The 16915-nt window shown below is 36.3% G+C and overlaps 1 protein-coding gene and 1 long non-coding RNA gene across 4 annotated transcripts in view; one reads left to right on the forward strand and one right to left on the reverse strand.

Annotated features, from left to right (window-relative positions):
- LOC127424896 (oxysterol-binding protein-related protein 3-like) overlaps positions 1-6806 on the forward strand; it is a 31904-nt gene extending 25098 nt beyond the window's left edge. For all 3 annotated transcript variants that reach the window (XM_051670431.1, XM_051670432.1, XM_051670433.1), the window contains exons 16-22: positions 2087-2150; positions 2253-2331; positions 2468-2618; positions 2861-3005; positions 3206-3332; positions 3464-3586; positions 3675-6806. In XM_051670431.1, the coding sequence (XP_051526391.1) occupies positions 2087-2150; positions 2253-2331; positions 2468-2618; positions 2861-3005; positions 3206-3332; positions 3464-3586; positions 3675-3771 (786 nt within the window). In that variant the 3' untranslated portion in view covers positions 3772-6806. The remainder of the gene's footprint in view (positions 1-2086; positions 2151-2252; positions 2332-2467; positions 2619-2860; positions 3006-3205; positions 3333-3463; positions 3587-3674) is intronic.
- The window catches only part of LOC127424902 (uncharacterized), a 39154-nt gene extending 22754 nt beyond the window's left edge, over positions 1-16400 (reverse strand). Inside the window, exon 1 of the long non-coding RNA XR_007894537.1 lies at positions 15834-16400. This is a non-coding gene — a long non-coding RNA (uncharacterized LOC127424902). The remainder of the gene's footprint in view (positions 1-15833) is intronic.
- Positions 16401-16915: the final 515 nt, after the last annotated feature.

Raw genomic sequence — 16915 nt, forward strand, 5'->3', positions numbered from 1 at the left:
ATACAAAATATTACAAGTCAAACGTATATGGTGGAAGTAATTTATAAAATAAATTTCCAAATAAGATGCACAAACATTAAAGTTGATTGAATAGAGTCCAGTATAGAATCAGTTTGTTTTTTTTAAATTCTTGGATGTGTTTACATCCAAGAAGATTGGCTACATGTGTGATCAACATAACATATTTAGAGTTTTTGATATATTTTAACCATATGTTCTGTATATAACTTCCAGCATACTTGTAATGTCTTATAACCACTTAAAAATTTATTATGGATTTTTATAAGAAGAAATTACTTTTGTCACTTTACTTAAAGCACACCTATATTACATATATATATATATATATATATATATATATATATATATATATATATATATATATATATATATATATATATAATACACAGGGTTGGGGAGTAACGGAATACATGTAACGGGATTATGTATTTAAAATACAAAATATAAGTAACTGTATTCCACTACAGTTACAATTTAAATCATTGGTAATTAGAATACAGTTACATTCAAAAAGTATTCTGATTACTGAAGAGATTACTTTGCATTTTATTGTCATTTGTTTCATTTATTATTTAGTCCTTTCAGATGGAAAACATTTATACATATAAATGATGCGATCCAAAGTGCATTTGAACAGCGGTGAAACACTTTCTTATGAAGTGTTACATTCATACGAGCAGACAGAGAAGTAAGTTTGAAGTAAGTTTGGAGCAGAAGAAATAGAAAAAAACTTGTGTAAATTGTCAGCTTTACGCTAAGCTAAAATGCTATTTCTAGCCATTTTACATGCACATGTTACCAGGCACAATCATATTTTTTATCAAGAAAATTCACGTTGGATCATAATTTCTTTTTTTCTAGTAAGACCTTTGATCTTAGGGCAAAAATCATATTCTTGATAATAATTTTTGTATTGTTTTCCTGTAAAAATATCTAAAAATCCTTAAAACAAGATCAATTTGATTTATCTTGTTTTAGAAACAACACTGCATAAGCTATTTAGGTTTTTCAGAGAATGTATTTTTAATATGTGTATTTTGTCTTACTGTACTGGCAGAGTTTTTATAGTCAAAACAAGTGAAAAAATCTACCAGTGCTGAAGAAGTAATCCAAAGTATTTAGAATATGTTACTGATCTTGAGTAATCTAACGGAATATGTTACAAATGACATTTTACAGCATGTATTCTGTAATCTGTAGTGGAATACATTTCAAAAGTAACCCTCCCAACACTGATAATACATTATAACTCATTTTGCAGATAAAATGAAATGTTGCTTGTTTTATAATGCATTATACTCTAAGGTATAACTATGAATAGGTAATTATTATAATGCATTATAATTGTGGTAACAATTATTTATGAGATGTTGTAGCATATTATAAGGTGTATTATGAGACATTACTAATGTATTTATAATGCCTTTACAATGCATTATAAATATGGGCTTCATAGAAAGTGTCACCACAAGTATTTCTGGAATATTTAACATCATCTTCTATTGCAATGGACAGATGTGTAACTCTCAAAATATATAATTTGGGGAAAAAAGATTTTTAAAAAAAGGTTTATATTCTATTTTTTTAAAGTAAAAATAAACATTTCAATAATTATATAAAAACTATTACAAAATATAAATAAAAGATATAGTTTTTTCATATGATATAATTTAATAATTAATGCATCAGATGTAGTGGTCAATCTATATGGGTTTTATTATGGCCGATGCCAATACCAATATCTGTAGAGCAGAATGGCCCATGTAAATGCAGATAAACAATACAGTTTAACAACAGCAAATCAGATGTACACAAAATTTCTATAGTGAAACAAACACTTATTTCAATGCAATATTTACACAAATTTGCATTAACTTTGAAAACAGAAAGTTAATCGGCCAAGCGAACACGGTTATTGGCCAGTGCCGATAATCGCAAATTGGACAAATATCAGTCGATATATCGGTCCATCACTAATCTGATGGTTGATATCTACCAAACCAAAGTCTTGGGCTTTATTTACACCTCTACATTCACATACACACTCACCTGCTCTGTTTCTCAGGTCAGTCACCACCCACCTGTGTCTGCTTGTCATTGCGAGTCCAAGAACTTCACCCTTTGGCAAGGTGAGTAAAATGCACACACCAAGTGCCAAACTTAGCTGCTTTCTAACATTTCAATATGATTTTGATTGGGTAAACTTAACATCCTTTATATTTGCTTGTCAGATATGCGATGGAAGAATAAGTTTTGGGGGAAATCTATGGAGATTGTTCCCATGGGAATCACCCACTTAGAGTTGCCAGGGTAATTCCACATTATTTTTGTTTTATTTTTTTAACCATTTTACATTCCTTTCATTTGTCATTTCATCCCACTGTCTTCTCCACTCCAACGTCTTTTCTCATATCTCTCTTTTTCACGCTCTCTCACTCATTCTTAGTTTTGGGGATCATTATGAATGGAGTAAGGTCACTTCCTGCATTCATAACATTCTGAGTGGCCAGCGCTGGATAGAGCACTATGGGGAAATGTCAGTCAAGCACACTACCACCAAGGGAGATGTCAGTCATTGCAAAGTCAATTTCTTTAAGGTGGGACCATCAAAAACTCTAAAATAAATGTGAAATCAGGCATGGTACCCACAGCTTTCATTCAACATACTGTATATGTGTACATCTGTGTTTGTCTTGCCTACATCTTCCATTTTTTGGAATACAGCCAGAATATTCGCCCAGAATTTACACAATAAACCTTTTCATTTTTATTTTATCTTACTAAATGATTTTTTACCCTTATTTTTTATTATTTGTTTTTTCATATTCTGCATGTTCAGTCAAGATCTGGAGGTGTCAGTGCTAATGAGGTGGAGGGTGTGGTCACAGACTCAAAAGGGCGTGTCATTCACTCACTGTTTGGCAAATGGAATGAGGCCTTGTACTTGGGGAAACCGCCCTCAGCCACCTGCATTTGGAGAGCAAGTGAGTTAGAGACCAGTTCAGAACGAGATGTATAACTATATTGAAAATATTCAGACACGTTCATACAGTATTCAGCTGTTTTCATCTCAGATGGGTTTGTTTATAATGATTTTAGGGGGCACAAAAACAGCACCATTATTGTCAATTACAGTAAATATGTGTGCGTGCGTGTGTGCGTGCGTGTGTGCGTGTGCATATAGATCCCATGCCTGAGGACTATGAGGAGTACTATGGGTTCACCCAGTTTGCAATTGAGTTGAATGAATTGGAGGAGAGTCTTAGACTCATCTTACCCCCAACGGACACACGCTTTAGACCAGACCAAAGGTACTCGCACACTTATTGACTTTTGAACAATGAATTTTACATAAAATGCACAACTGCTACACAAAGTGAAGACTTTCCATTATTAAGACCGGTGATTTGCTGTTGGCTAATTAGTGTCCCTTTTATGTTAGATTACTGGAAGAGGGTGATATTGCTGGAGCTGAAGAACATAAAGAAAGGATTGAAGTGCTTCAAAGAGAGAGGAGAAGAGTCCTACAAGAAAACAACATGACACACTCGCCGCGATTCTTCAAGTAAGTGGCTCTTCCAAACACAAAGCTCTAGTTGTGTAGGGCCTGTCACGAGATTCTGTCCATAACACTATTTCGTTCATTCAATCAGGCGTTCTGAAGACGACTCATGGGTGAGCAATGGTACATACTGGGAGCTCAGGAAGGACCCTGGATTCAGCAAACTGAATTTCACAATGCTTTGGTGACCACCAATGGATTTGTTTCATTGGCTTTTAAGTTTCTGCTCTGGCTGTATGGAACCCTGCTATTTTGTTATACAAAATCCTTAAATCCCAATTCGCAATATAGACTTTTAATGCCCGACGGTGCCATGGTCCTCTTGATAAACATATTTATACCTTACTTAGCAAACTGCCTTGCTGCTGTCAAGATTTAAATGCACTGATAAATGACTCTTGTCATTTAGTGCCTGGCTATATTTAGTTTATACAGTTGTGCTCAAAAGTTTGCATACCCTGGCAAAAACAAATATATTTTGGCATTGATTTTAAAAATATGACTGATCATGCAAAAAACTGTCTTTTATTTAAGGATAGTGATCATATGAAGCCATTTATTATCACATAGTTGTTTGGCTCCTTTTTAAATCATAATGATAACAGAAATCACCCAAATGGCCCTGATCAAAAGTTTACATACCCTTGAATGTTTGGCCTTGTTACAGACACACAAGGTGACACACACAGGTTTAAATGGCAATTAAAGGTTAATTTCCCACACCTGTGGCTTTTTAAATTGCAATTAGTGCCTGTGTATAAATAGTCAATGAGTTTGTTAGCTCTCACGTGGATGCACTGAGCAGGCTAGATACTGAGCCATGGGAAGCAGAAAAGAACTGTCAAAAGACCTGCGTAACAAGGTAATGGAACTTTATAAAGATGGAAAAGGATATAAAAAGATATCCAAAGCCTTGAAAATGCCAGAAGATATCAGTACTTTTCAATCACTTATTAAGAAGTGGAAAATTTGGGGATCTCTTGATACCAAGCCAAGGTCAGGTAGACCAAGAAAGATTTCAGCCACAACTGCCAGAAGAATTGTTCGGGATACAAAAAAACCCACAGGTAACCTCAGGAGAAATACGGGCTGCTCTGGAAAAAGACGGTGTGGTTGTTTCAAGGAGCACAATACGACGATACTTGAACAAAAATGAGCTGCATGGTCGAGTTGCAAGAAAGAAGCCTTTACTGCGCCAATGCCACAAAAAAGCCCGGTTACAATATGGCTGACAGCACCTTGACACGCCTCACAGCTTATGGCACACTGTAATTTGGAGTGACGAGACCAAAATAGAGCTTTATGGTCACAACCGTAAGTGCTATGTTTGGAGAGGGGTCAACAAGGCCTATAGTGAAAAGACCACTGTGAAGCATGGTGGTGGCTCACTGATGTTTTGGGGGTGTGTGAGCTCTAAAGGCACAGCGAATCTTGTGAATATTGATGGCAAGATGAATGCAGCATGTTATCAGAAAATACTGGCAGACAATTTGCATTCTTCTGCACGAAAGCGGCGCATGGGACACTCTTGGACTTTCCAGCACGACAATGACCCTAAGCTTAAGGCCAAGTTGACCCTCCAGTGGTTACAGCAGAAAAAGGTGAAGGTTCTGGAGTGGCCATCACAGTCTTCTGACCTTAATATCATCAAGTCACTCTGGGGAGATCTCAAATGTGTGGTTCATGCAAGACCACCAAAGACTTTGCATGACCTGGAGGCATTTTGCCAAGACGAATGGGCAGCTATACCACCTGCAAGAATTTAGGGCCTCATAGACAGCTATTACAAAAGACTGCATGCTGTCATTGATGCTAAAGGGGGCAATACACAGTATTAAGAACTAAGGGTATGCAGACTTTTGAACAGGGGTCATTTCATTTTTTTCTTTGTTGCCATGTTTTGTTTTATGATTGTGCCATTCTGTTATAACCTACAGTTGAATATGAATCCCATAAGAAATAAAATAAATGTGTTTTGCCTGCTCACTCATGTTTTCTTTAAAAATGGTACATATATTACTAATTCTCCAAGGGTATGCAAACTTTTGAGCACAACTGTATATATTCAATAAGCAAAGTATGAAAAATCAATTTAATCATTTAAATCAATGAATTAATATTAAGACTAAAATGCAGTGGTGTAAACTTTAAGAACAAACACTTAATTGATAGCTCCAGAGGGTTAATCTCATGAAACTTGTCAATAATATGTCATATTTCACCCCAAAATAAATAATTTGTTTAAAGAAAATCAAGCCTATTTTTAGGACCAAGAAAAACCTCATTCTCATTACTGTAATGTAAAACATTAATGGATGTTTTTTCATTTTTTTTTTTTCATTTTTTTTTTTTTAGTTAAATTATTTATACAGAAAGTTTATGTTTAAGAAGTTTATGCTTATGTTTAAGAAGAGTATATTGCCATTAATTATGCTATGCTGATTCATATAAAAAAATCATATATCCAAAACAACTTTTTCATCATAATAATTTAGATATTTAATTATTATGATCCCAAAAATCTTAATGGCCCTAAAAATAGACTAAATGTTCTTAAAAAAAATTATTTTTATTTTGGGGCGAAATATGACCTAAACTGAATGTTTTTGTGAGATTCACTTCAAAAGAGCTTTTACTCTATTAAAAGTTTGAAAGCTACACTTAGAAATACTGAGTGACTCAAACTATCCACTTCGATATTATCAGGGTATAATTTAGAAATAAAGATTAATCTGTACATTTTCTTGCACATTCTGCTCTGATGATTATGTAATCTTCATTGAAAGGACATTATGTAAAATATATGTTAAAAAGAAATATTGTTTAAATTCATTTTTTGATTGTATACTCAATATTAATCTTGTGTTGTGTACATGCCTGGGCTACTTTTTTGTGTTTATGTATGAAACTGAGAGAGCAATAGTCTATATGTGCTCATGTGGTATGCCTGTTACACTTGATAACTGTTGTCCTGTTTCTGTGAGGTGTGGGTGTGGGTGTGGTGTTTTAGATGTGATAAACAACTTTTTTATTCTTTAGGCCATGACATACTTACAAAGACTTTAAACAGATCTGGAACTGCTTTCAGAGGTTTAGGAATGGATTGCATAAGTGTATGACAACTGACCACATGTTTGCTTTGTGCAGTAAATGCAATGAGCATCCAAGGAGCTTTCCCTGTTTTAATTAAAGTGATGCTTGTGGATATTCTCCTATTGCTTAACTCTGATTTCAGTGTTTTTTTTTTTGCTTATTATTTAGCTAAAATGTTTAATTAAATAGGAAAAGTTATTTTATTTCTGAAGGGGTATCATTTAAATATTAGGCTACTGGTAGGGCATCCCTAACAGGTGCTTTGATTCATTCATCACTGAATGGCTAGTGGAATTGTGTAACAATAAGGAAATCCCCCTACTTTCCTGAAGAGTCATTGTCATACTATGTGAATGTGCTCGCCAATTTAAACTGAATGAATCCAGGACAGAAGGCACCTTCTTTGTCTCAAATGGCTGAATGTACAAGTAACAGACCTGAAGCTTTCTTTGTTAGCATGAGAAGAATTTCTTCGAAGTTGCTGTTTGAAATGTTGACACACATTACTTTATTTGCTGGTAGTGGTATTGTACAGAAGTGTGGACTCTGTAGTTTAATATTCATGTATTGTAGATAAATATGAATAGAGAAGTGAATGTGTTCAGATAATGCAGTTGGGAGAAGTGTGGGGTCTACACAGTGAGTGAAAACAACACCCTGACCGCAGCTTCCATTCAGAAAACTGAGATTGTGGAAGTTCTCACTCCCACAATCTCTTTTTTTTTGTTTTTCCGAATGTCACAATGCTGTTACTTCCAGGTGTTAAAAAACTTCTCCATAATTGCTCTTAATTTGCAGATACACGTGACACTAGCTCTTCTGTTAACTAAACAAGAAACTCTTCTCTAACTCATCTCTCTTGGCTCACCTCTTAACTCACGGACAGAAAATAGTTAATTACTGTAAAGACATATAAATTTGCCACAGGTCCGCTCACACAAGGTGTTCCCCAGGGTTCAGTCCTTGGACTATTACTGATTATTATCTATATGCTCCCACGTGGTAAGATCATCCATAAACATGACCTTAATTTTTTTGTGCTATGCTGATAACGTTAAAATTTACCTTACCACCAGCTCTGACTCACATTCTCCTGCTGCTGCACTCGTTGCATGTATGAGTGTCATCAAACAATGGATGTTTTTGAATTTAGTGGAAATCAATACCAAAAAAAAAAACGTAAATATTGTTAATTTGATCTACTGCTCAGGAAAAAAGGTTGGACCTCATATTGTTGTCAAGCCCCACCACACTGTCCGCAATCTTGTTGTCTACTTGTTATCTCTTTCATTTTTATACTCGCATTTCCACTGTTATAAAAAAAATCTTTTCTCAACTTGGCTAATGCTGAAACCTTTTAACATGCACTGTAAACCCTAATGCTCAAAATAATTATTAAATCATACAAATTAGTTAAAATAAATTGACCTTGATGAGTATTTAGATCTTTCTTTTGTGTTCACGAAACTGACACCTTTTAAGGAACCTGAAATGTTTCATATTTGAAGTGCTATCAAAATTTATTAGTTCGCTTTTTCAATATTTCAAGTTAAGAGCAATTAACACGCATGTTATGGATGTGCCCGAAGCTGAATACCTTATTCGGAAAGGTACAAATAATGACTTAAAAAAGAATAACGAGTTCATCCGAATAATAATAAAAATAGTTATTACTGATTACCCAAAAAGCTCAAGACTAAAGTGATATTTTAAATAAACATATTCAAAATTCCAACAAAATTACGTGTCTGTAAATATTATTAAAGTGTAAACCTTAAATGAAAATGCACATGGAGTGATTTCAAATCTGATGGCCATGGTCTCGCATCCTTTTGCATTTATTGTCTCCATTTATTATGCTTATTGTTAAATCTGATCTTGTCAGGAGTAGCATTAACTAAAATATTATATATTATATACATTTTCCACTTCTTGGAATGTCTGTGTTATTGTTTCACAAGATTCACTCATAATGATTCCCATGCATGCATTCATAAAACAACCTGAGCACAATGTTGAATTCTTGACCTGGGACCCGTTTCCCAATAACTAATCTTAGTTGTTAAGAGTGTTTTCTATTAGCAATTTTATGAATGTTCATAATTTTTGGAGTAATACTGAAAAATACATTAAAAAGCTTCAAGCTGATTGGCTGTGAAAATGGGGTATGACAGTGAAGCCTTGAAAAAGTCAAAGGCAGTCCTTAAGTGTGACACCTTCCCTTTGTTTTTAACTGGTAAGTGTGACAGGCTCACTGACTAGGCTGGAAAGATCAGCAACAACAGTCACTAAATGTGACACCCCCCACCCAAACCAAGTTGTTCTGAAATGTGAGTGTTGTGTTGCTTGTCATTGCAGACGGCACGTTCAGAGGTACGCAGACGAGGTGTTCAGTGAGATTCAGACGACGAGTTCAGTGTGATGCAGACGACGAGTTCAGTGAGCCTTAGACAAGGCATTCACTGTGATGCAGACGGTGCATTCAGAGAGACACATACGACGAGTACAGTGAGACGCAGACGACAAGTTCAGTGAGACGCAGACGACGAGTTCAGTGAGCCTTAGATGAGGCGTTAAGTGTGACGCAGACTCCGCGTTCAGAGAGATGCAGACGATGCGTTCAGAGGGACGCAGATTAGGTGTTCAGTGAGACGCAGACGAGGTGCTCAATGAGACTCAGACAAGGCGTTCAGTGTGACGCAGACGGCGCGTTCAGAGAGACGCGGACGGCGTGTTCGGTGGGATTTAATCATAAAAATGTTATAGTAATAAAAATAACATGTTATTGGTAGGAATAAAACGTCTTCCATTTCCAAAGTTTCCATTTTCCGTCCATAAAAATATGCGTTGTCTCTTCCCGTGTCCCGTATTCACTTGACAAAAAGTTGGCAACCACTGGTACATGTCAATAACAAGCATATATTGAATATGAGGTACACTGTGATGCCAGTATTGCAGAGTACAAAACATGAAGGTGGAAGCTATGCAAGCGGTGACACACATAAAACAGTGTAGGTAGGCTACTTTATTAATTAAATAATTCATTTGCAAAACTAAGATGAATCATAAGATGGATCCTACGATCTACTTAGGCTCACAATGCTTTTGGGAAACGAGGTCCATGACAGCTGAGATCGTCTGTCCATGATCCATCTCTTAACATTGACCACATTTACAGTTGCAGTCAGAAGTTTATATACACCTTAGCCAAATACATTTAAACTCAGGTTTTCACAATTCCTGACATATAATTGTAGAAAACATTCCCTGACTTAGGTCAGTTAGGATAACTACTTTATTTTAAAAATGTAAAATTGTATTTAAAAAAAAATTTATGATAAAAATGTATTTATTTAAGTTCCCAGTGGGTCAGAAGTTTACATTCAATTTGTTAGTATTTGGTAGCATTGCCTTTAAATTGTTTAACTTGGGTCAAACGTTTTGGGTAGCCTTCCACAAGCTTCTCACAATAAGTTGCTGGAATTTTGGCCCATTCCTCCAGACAGAACTGGTGTAACTGTGTCATGTTTGTAGGCCTCCTTGCTCACACACATTTTTTCAGTTCTGCCCACTAAAGTTTCTATTGGATTGAAGTCAGGGCTTTGTGATGGCCACTCCAGTACCTTGACTTTGTTGTCCTTAAGCCATTTTGCCACAACTTTGGAGGTATGCTTGGGGTCATTGTCCATTTGGAAGACCCATTTGTGACCAAGCTTTAACTTCCTGGCTGATGTCTTGAGATGTTGCTTCAATATATCCACATAATTTTCCTTCCTCATGATGCCATCTATTTTGTGAAGTGCACCAGTCCCTACTGCAGCAAAGCACCCCCACAACATGTTGTTGCCACCCCCGTGCTTCATGGTTGGGATGGGGTTCTTCAGCTTGCAAGCCTCACCCTTTTTCCTCCAAACATAACGATGGTCATTATGGCCAAACAGTTTAATTTTTGTTTCATCAGACCAGAGGACATTTCTCCAAAAAGTAAGTTCTTTGAACCCATGTGCACTTGCAAACTGTAGTCTGATTTTTTTATGGCGGTTTTGGAGCAGTGGCTTCTTCCTTGCTGAGCAGCCTTTCAGGTTATGTCAATATAGGTCTCGTTTTACTGTGGATATAGATACTTGTCTACCTGTTTCCTCCAGCATCTTCACAAGGTCCTTTGCTGTTGTTCTGGGATTGATTTGCACTTTTTCCACCAAACTATGTTCATCTCTAAGAGACAGAATGCATCTCCTTCCTGAGCGGTATGATGGCTGCGTGGTCCCATGGTGTTTATACTTGCATACTATTGTTTGTACAGATGAATGTGGTACCTTCAGGTGTTTGAAAATTACTCCCATGGATGAACCAGACATGTGGAGGTCCACTTTTTTTTCTGAGGTTTTTGCTGATTTATTTTGACTTCCCCATGATGTCAAGCAAAGATTCACTGAGTTTGAAGGTAGGCCTTAAAATACATCCACAGGTACACCTCCAGTTAACTCCAATTACCCTATCAGAAGCTAATTGGCTAATTGCCTAAAGTCTTGACATCATTTTCTGGACTTTTCCAAGCTGCTTATAGGCACAGTTAACTTAGTGTATGTAAACTTCTGACCCACTGGAACTATGATATAGTTAATTAAATGTGAAACAATCTGTCTGTAAACAATTGTTGGAAAAATTACTCATGTCATACACAAAGTAGATGTCCTAAATGACCAGAACTATAGTTTGCTAATATTAAATCTGTGGAGTGGTTAAAAAATTAGTTTAAATGACTTCAACCTAAGTGTATGTAAACTTCTGACTTCAACTGTATATCCACATCACCGATTAAGGTAATTATCTTGTTAGGCCTTTATTCTAAAAGTATTAATGCTCCATAGAGTTAACATCTATTCAGAATATTCCTGCACACGTGATACGGAGAAAATAAAACATGATTGTTCTTCTACATTTTTCTACTTAAACATGATGTCCTTTACATTAAAATATGTGCGCACAAAATCAGCCTCCAGTGTATCATAAAACTTACTGATAGACTTGCGGGGCTTTCACCTGTTTGTAGGCTAGCTATTGATTTATTATTATTTCTTTTTAATGTTTGTGGTTGTATTTGTATTTAATATTCACTGCAAAATACATGCTTGACATTTCACTATTCCTTGTCAACTTGTGCCTCCAGAATAATGTTATTATTCATGCAAAGATGAAAAATGAAAAAGAACAAATGAAAATTCTGTATCAGCAGAAATTACTGTCAGAAATACGAGGAGAAAGTAGTTAACAACATATTACAGAATTAATGTAGCCTACATATTCAGCTTCAACTGGTAAGAAAAAAAAAAGAATAACATAATTATATAATTAAATCACAATAATAATTATTATTAGTTGTAGTAGTAGTGTTAATTTATGAATAGGCATATACAAGGCATATTTTATTTATAATAAGCTATAAATGTAATAGAGATAGACTACCTTTCATGTAATTTTTATTTTATAATGTATTATTGTATATATGTTGCACTTAAATGTACAGTGCATCCGGAAAGTGCATATTCACAGCGCTTCACTTTTTCCACATTTTGTTATGTTACAGCCTTATTCCAAAATGGATTAAATTCATTATTTTTCTCAAAATTCGACAAACAATACCCCATAATGACAACATGAAAGAAGTTTGTTTGAAATCTTTGCAAATTTATAAAAAATAAAAAACGAAAAAAATCACTTGTACATAAGTATTCATAGCCTTTGCCATGACACTCAAAATTGAGCTCAGGTGCATCCTGTTTCCACTGATCATCCTTGAGATGTTTCTACAACTTGATTGGAGTCCACCTGTGGTAAATTCAGTTGATTGGACATGATTTGGAAAGGCACACACCTGTCTATATAAGGTCCCACAGTTAACAGTGCATGTCAGAGCACAAACCAAGCCATGAAGTCCAAGGAATTGTCTGTAGACCTCCAAGACAGGATTGTATCAAAGCACAGATCTGGGGAAGGGTACAGAAAAATTTCTGCAGCATTGAAGGTCCCAATGAGCACATTGGCCTCCATCATCCATAAATGGAAGAAGTTTGGAACCACCAGGACTCTTCCTAGAGCTGGCCACCAGCCAAACTGAGCGATCGGGGGAGTAGGGCCTTAGTCAGGGAGGTGACCAAGAACCCGATGGTCACTCTGACAGAGCTCCAGCATTTCTCTGTGGAGAGAGGAGAACCTTCCAGAAGAACAACCATCTCTGCAGCACTCCACCGATCAGGCCTGTATGGTAGAGTGGCCAGATGGAAGCCACTCCTCAGTAAAAGGCACATGACAGCCCGCCTAGAGTTTGCCAAAAGGCACCTGAAGGACTCGCAGACCATGAGAAACAAAGATTGAACTCTTTGGCCTGAATGGCAAGCGTCATGCCTGGAGGAAACCAGGCACCGCTCATCACCTGGCCAATACCATCCCTACAGTGAAGCATAGTGGTGGCAGCATCATGCTGTGGGGATGTTTTTCAGTGGCAGGAACTGGGAGACTAGTCAGGATAGAGGGAAAAATGAATGCAGCAATGTACAGAGATATCCTTGATGAAAACCTGCTCCAGAGCGCTCTGGACCTCAGACTGGGGCGAAGGTTCATCTTCCAACAGGACAACAACCCTAAGCACACAGCCAAAATAACAAAGGAGTGGCTCCGGGACAACTCTGTGAATGTCCTTGAGTGGCCCAGCCAGAGCCCAGACTTGAACCCGATTGAACATCTCTGGAGAGATCTGAAAATGGCTGTGCACCGACGCTCCCCATCCAACCTGATGGAGCTTGAGAGGTCCTGCAAAGAAGAATGGGAGAAACTGCCCAAAAATAGGTGTGCCAAGCTTGTAGCATCATACTCAAAAAGACTTGAGGCTGCAATTGGTGCCAAAGGTGCTTCAAAGTATTAAGCAAAATTTTTTATTTTTTATAAATTTGCAAAGATTTCAAACAAACTTCTTTCACGTTGTCATTATGGGGTATTGTTTGTAGAATTTTGAGGAAAATAATGAATTCAATCCATTTTAGAATAAGGCTGTAATATAACAAAATGTGGAAAAAGTGAAGCGCTGTGAATACTTTCCGGATGCATTGTATCAGTGAAGCTCTTTGTAAAGCAACCTTGAGCTTGGGAAAGGCACTACATAAATAAAACAACTTCATCTCACTAACAAAACTCACACTTGCAACTATACACTGTAAATTCTAAAATAGTCAGGTTTTTTTTTTTTTGTTTTTTTGTTTTTTTGTTTTTTTTGCCTTAGATTTAGATTGCCTTATTTTTGCAAAGCAAACCTAAAGGTAAAATTTAAGTCAAGTTACTAATCAGCTAAAAGTAAAGTGAACATGCTATTCCTGAGTAAGTTAAGAAATAAATATCAAGTTAGCTGAATATGTCGATTTTCAGTTAATATACACAAGAATGTGTACTAATCTTACTTGAGACTTAGTAGTAAATAGTAATATTACATTTAAAGCTGTGGTGACTAGAAAAACGTAGTGCAATCGGTTTTCTGCCTATCTTCAAGTAAAGTGAACATCTTTTTTTAGTAAAACTAATACAGAAGGCACATAACACATGTTTGAAATTCTTTTTATAAATAAAAAGGGGAAGAAGCTGTCATGAAGTCGGCTGGTGCGGGTCCTGTCATATGGCCTACTTTTATGGTGCCTTTTGGCGCTTGAGAGCTCCAGGTCAGCATCTACTTTATTGTTATGGAAAAGAGCAGCAAGAACATTTTTCCATGAAAGAAATACACCCTCATGTTGTTCCCAATCCATATGACCTTATTTTGTACGTGGAAACGTACAATAACATACTGGCAACACTGTTGCCACCTTGTTAATGTGAAAATCTCTTTACAGAAAGCTACTGCAATTGCTGTGTACAGTAATTTACAGATTACTGTAATTGGTAGCTGAGGTACTGTATATTACTGAAAAAATATAAATTGTACAGTAACTAGCTGTAATTATGTCATGTATTATCACTTTTTTAGGGTTTTTATTAAGTACATATAATTTATTATTAATAATAAAAAACGACATTAATCTTTTGTTGTTGTTTTTTTTTTTTTTTTTTTCATTGGAGCATGGCAAGAATAGAGGAACTAGAGCATAACAATTTGTGACATATTGAAGAAGTAGTCATCGTCAGGCAGCGCAGGGCCACCAGGATCAAGTGAACACTGAAAGAAAATAATACTTGAACACACTCTCAGGGTGAAATCGTCAGTATGACTTTTCTAAATTTGGCTAATCCGTATGATATGGAATTAGCACATTCCAACACTCATTTGAATTCCTACGACTTTCACTACAGCCAATGATGTCGCTGGACATCGTTTCCATCTAATATATGTGACAATTACTTGCTTCTGTCACACAAAACAGCTTCCTATCATGTTTACACACGCTACTGATTGGTTAAGTTTAGATAAGGGGTTTGGATAAGGGCATAATATTAATAAGTATGTCCTTAACGCCTCACGCGCATCCAGGAATTTGCACGAGATGAAGTTGTATGAGTTCATGCGAACAACATCGTACGAGACCATACGAAATAACCAAATCGTAAATGATGTATGACTTTTCATGAGATCGGGTTGGCAGGGCCACCAGGATCAAGTGAATACCGAAAATAATACTTGATTAGTGTTGATGGTAAAGTCCTGAACGAAGTCATCACACCCAATACTTCCCTAAATCACCTTTAACTGTGTGATCGGTCACAGCAAGACGGAACAACATAATATTCAACGCGCAGTTCTCAAGACACATTTTTATAAGTTGAACTGCTTTCAACTTGACACACCGTCTTAAAAACGTAACACACACGGCACGAGAAAAAGCAGCAAGACGTGATGCAACGACCAAAGACGGACACAATAGATCAACGCTTAAAAAATAACGCAAAAGGAACACGTCTCGAGATCCGTGCATTCACTATTCCGCTGTGCTCCGTCTTGCTGTTTTGGGCACAAGAACCTGTTATGTGAACGGCCACACAATAAAGGACACTTTTGGGGCAATGTGAACAAGCCCAAAGTAATATTTTATTGCATCATTTCAATAACATCCACATTTTTCTTATTTCTCTACAAAAAAAATTCTTCAATTATAGTCTTATTAATGCTTGTACTTACTTAATTTGATGTTTTCCACTGGAAAACTGTGAGAATTTGCTCTGCTTAAATGCAGCTTCCCTCAGTCAGCTGCGCCGGGCATCAGGGCTTGTACCAGAGGTAAAGTTCATCTCACCGTCGGGGGTGGTGGGGGGCAGAGAGAGAGGGGGAAAAGAGCCAAGATTAGCATTTATTATCATTACCATCTAACGAACAATACCAAATGTTAGAATTTAGAATACAATATAGATGCAAGTTTCTAGTGTTGGGTTCGAGTCCACCTTAGTCGAGTCCGAGTCAAGTCCGTGTCTTTAAACAACTGAGTCCAAGTTGAGTCCGAGTCCAAAAAAGGGGCCGAGTCGGACTCAAGACCGAGTCCATAATAGGCCGAGTCCGAGTCCGAATGAATCTGTTCATGAATCTGAATTAAAATTGTAACTGTAAACTCAACATCAATATATTTTAAGCTTATTTTAAACTTCACAACTAAGAAAAACAGTTTGTCAATATAAATGTAACAAAAACACCTCTGTTGCATTTATATATACATTTTATGATTAGTATCCTGCTGAACAGATTTCAAAGTGGTTTCAAAATGAAAACAAATGCTTTAGGTGTATGAAGACAAAACTGTCCTTCAACACAATTCTTATTGCATGTTGACATTTCAGTTATTTGTTGTTTTTTCCCCTCTACTCAGACATAGACTAAATAAAGTGAAAGCTGTTTTAGGCATTACATCCAAGGTTAATATGTTTCGAATTTTAATTTAGTTTTTATTTCTACTTCATTTTCAATTTGTCAATTCAATTTAATTTAGTTTTATTTAAAATGATCCCCATTTACAGAAATAATAGTCTATACTCTGATTTCTTTCTGAATCTTTTTTCTCTATCTGCCGACTGATTTGGAAAAATACAGTACATACAAATGAGTCAACACCGTAGAAATTAGCACTCACTGAGAAGTTATGTCTCACGATTTGACCGCAAATACATCAAACACTGGACAAGCCCACTGATAACATTAGAGCCATGTCGTCACAGACATGATTTTCTAGTTAATTTGTGGGAAACTGCACAATGCATTTTTTATTGATTCAA

Source organism: Myxocyprinus asiaticus, chromosome 34 (assembly GCF_019703515.2).
Source record: "Myxocyprinus asiaticus isolate MX2 ecotype Aquarium Trade chromosome 34, UBuf_Myxa_2, whole genome shotgun sequence".
Lineage (NCBI taxonomy): Eukaryota > Metazoa > Chordata > Actinopteri > Cypriniformes > Catostomidae > Myxocyprinus > Myxocyprinus asiaticus.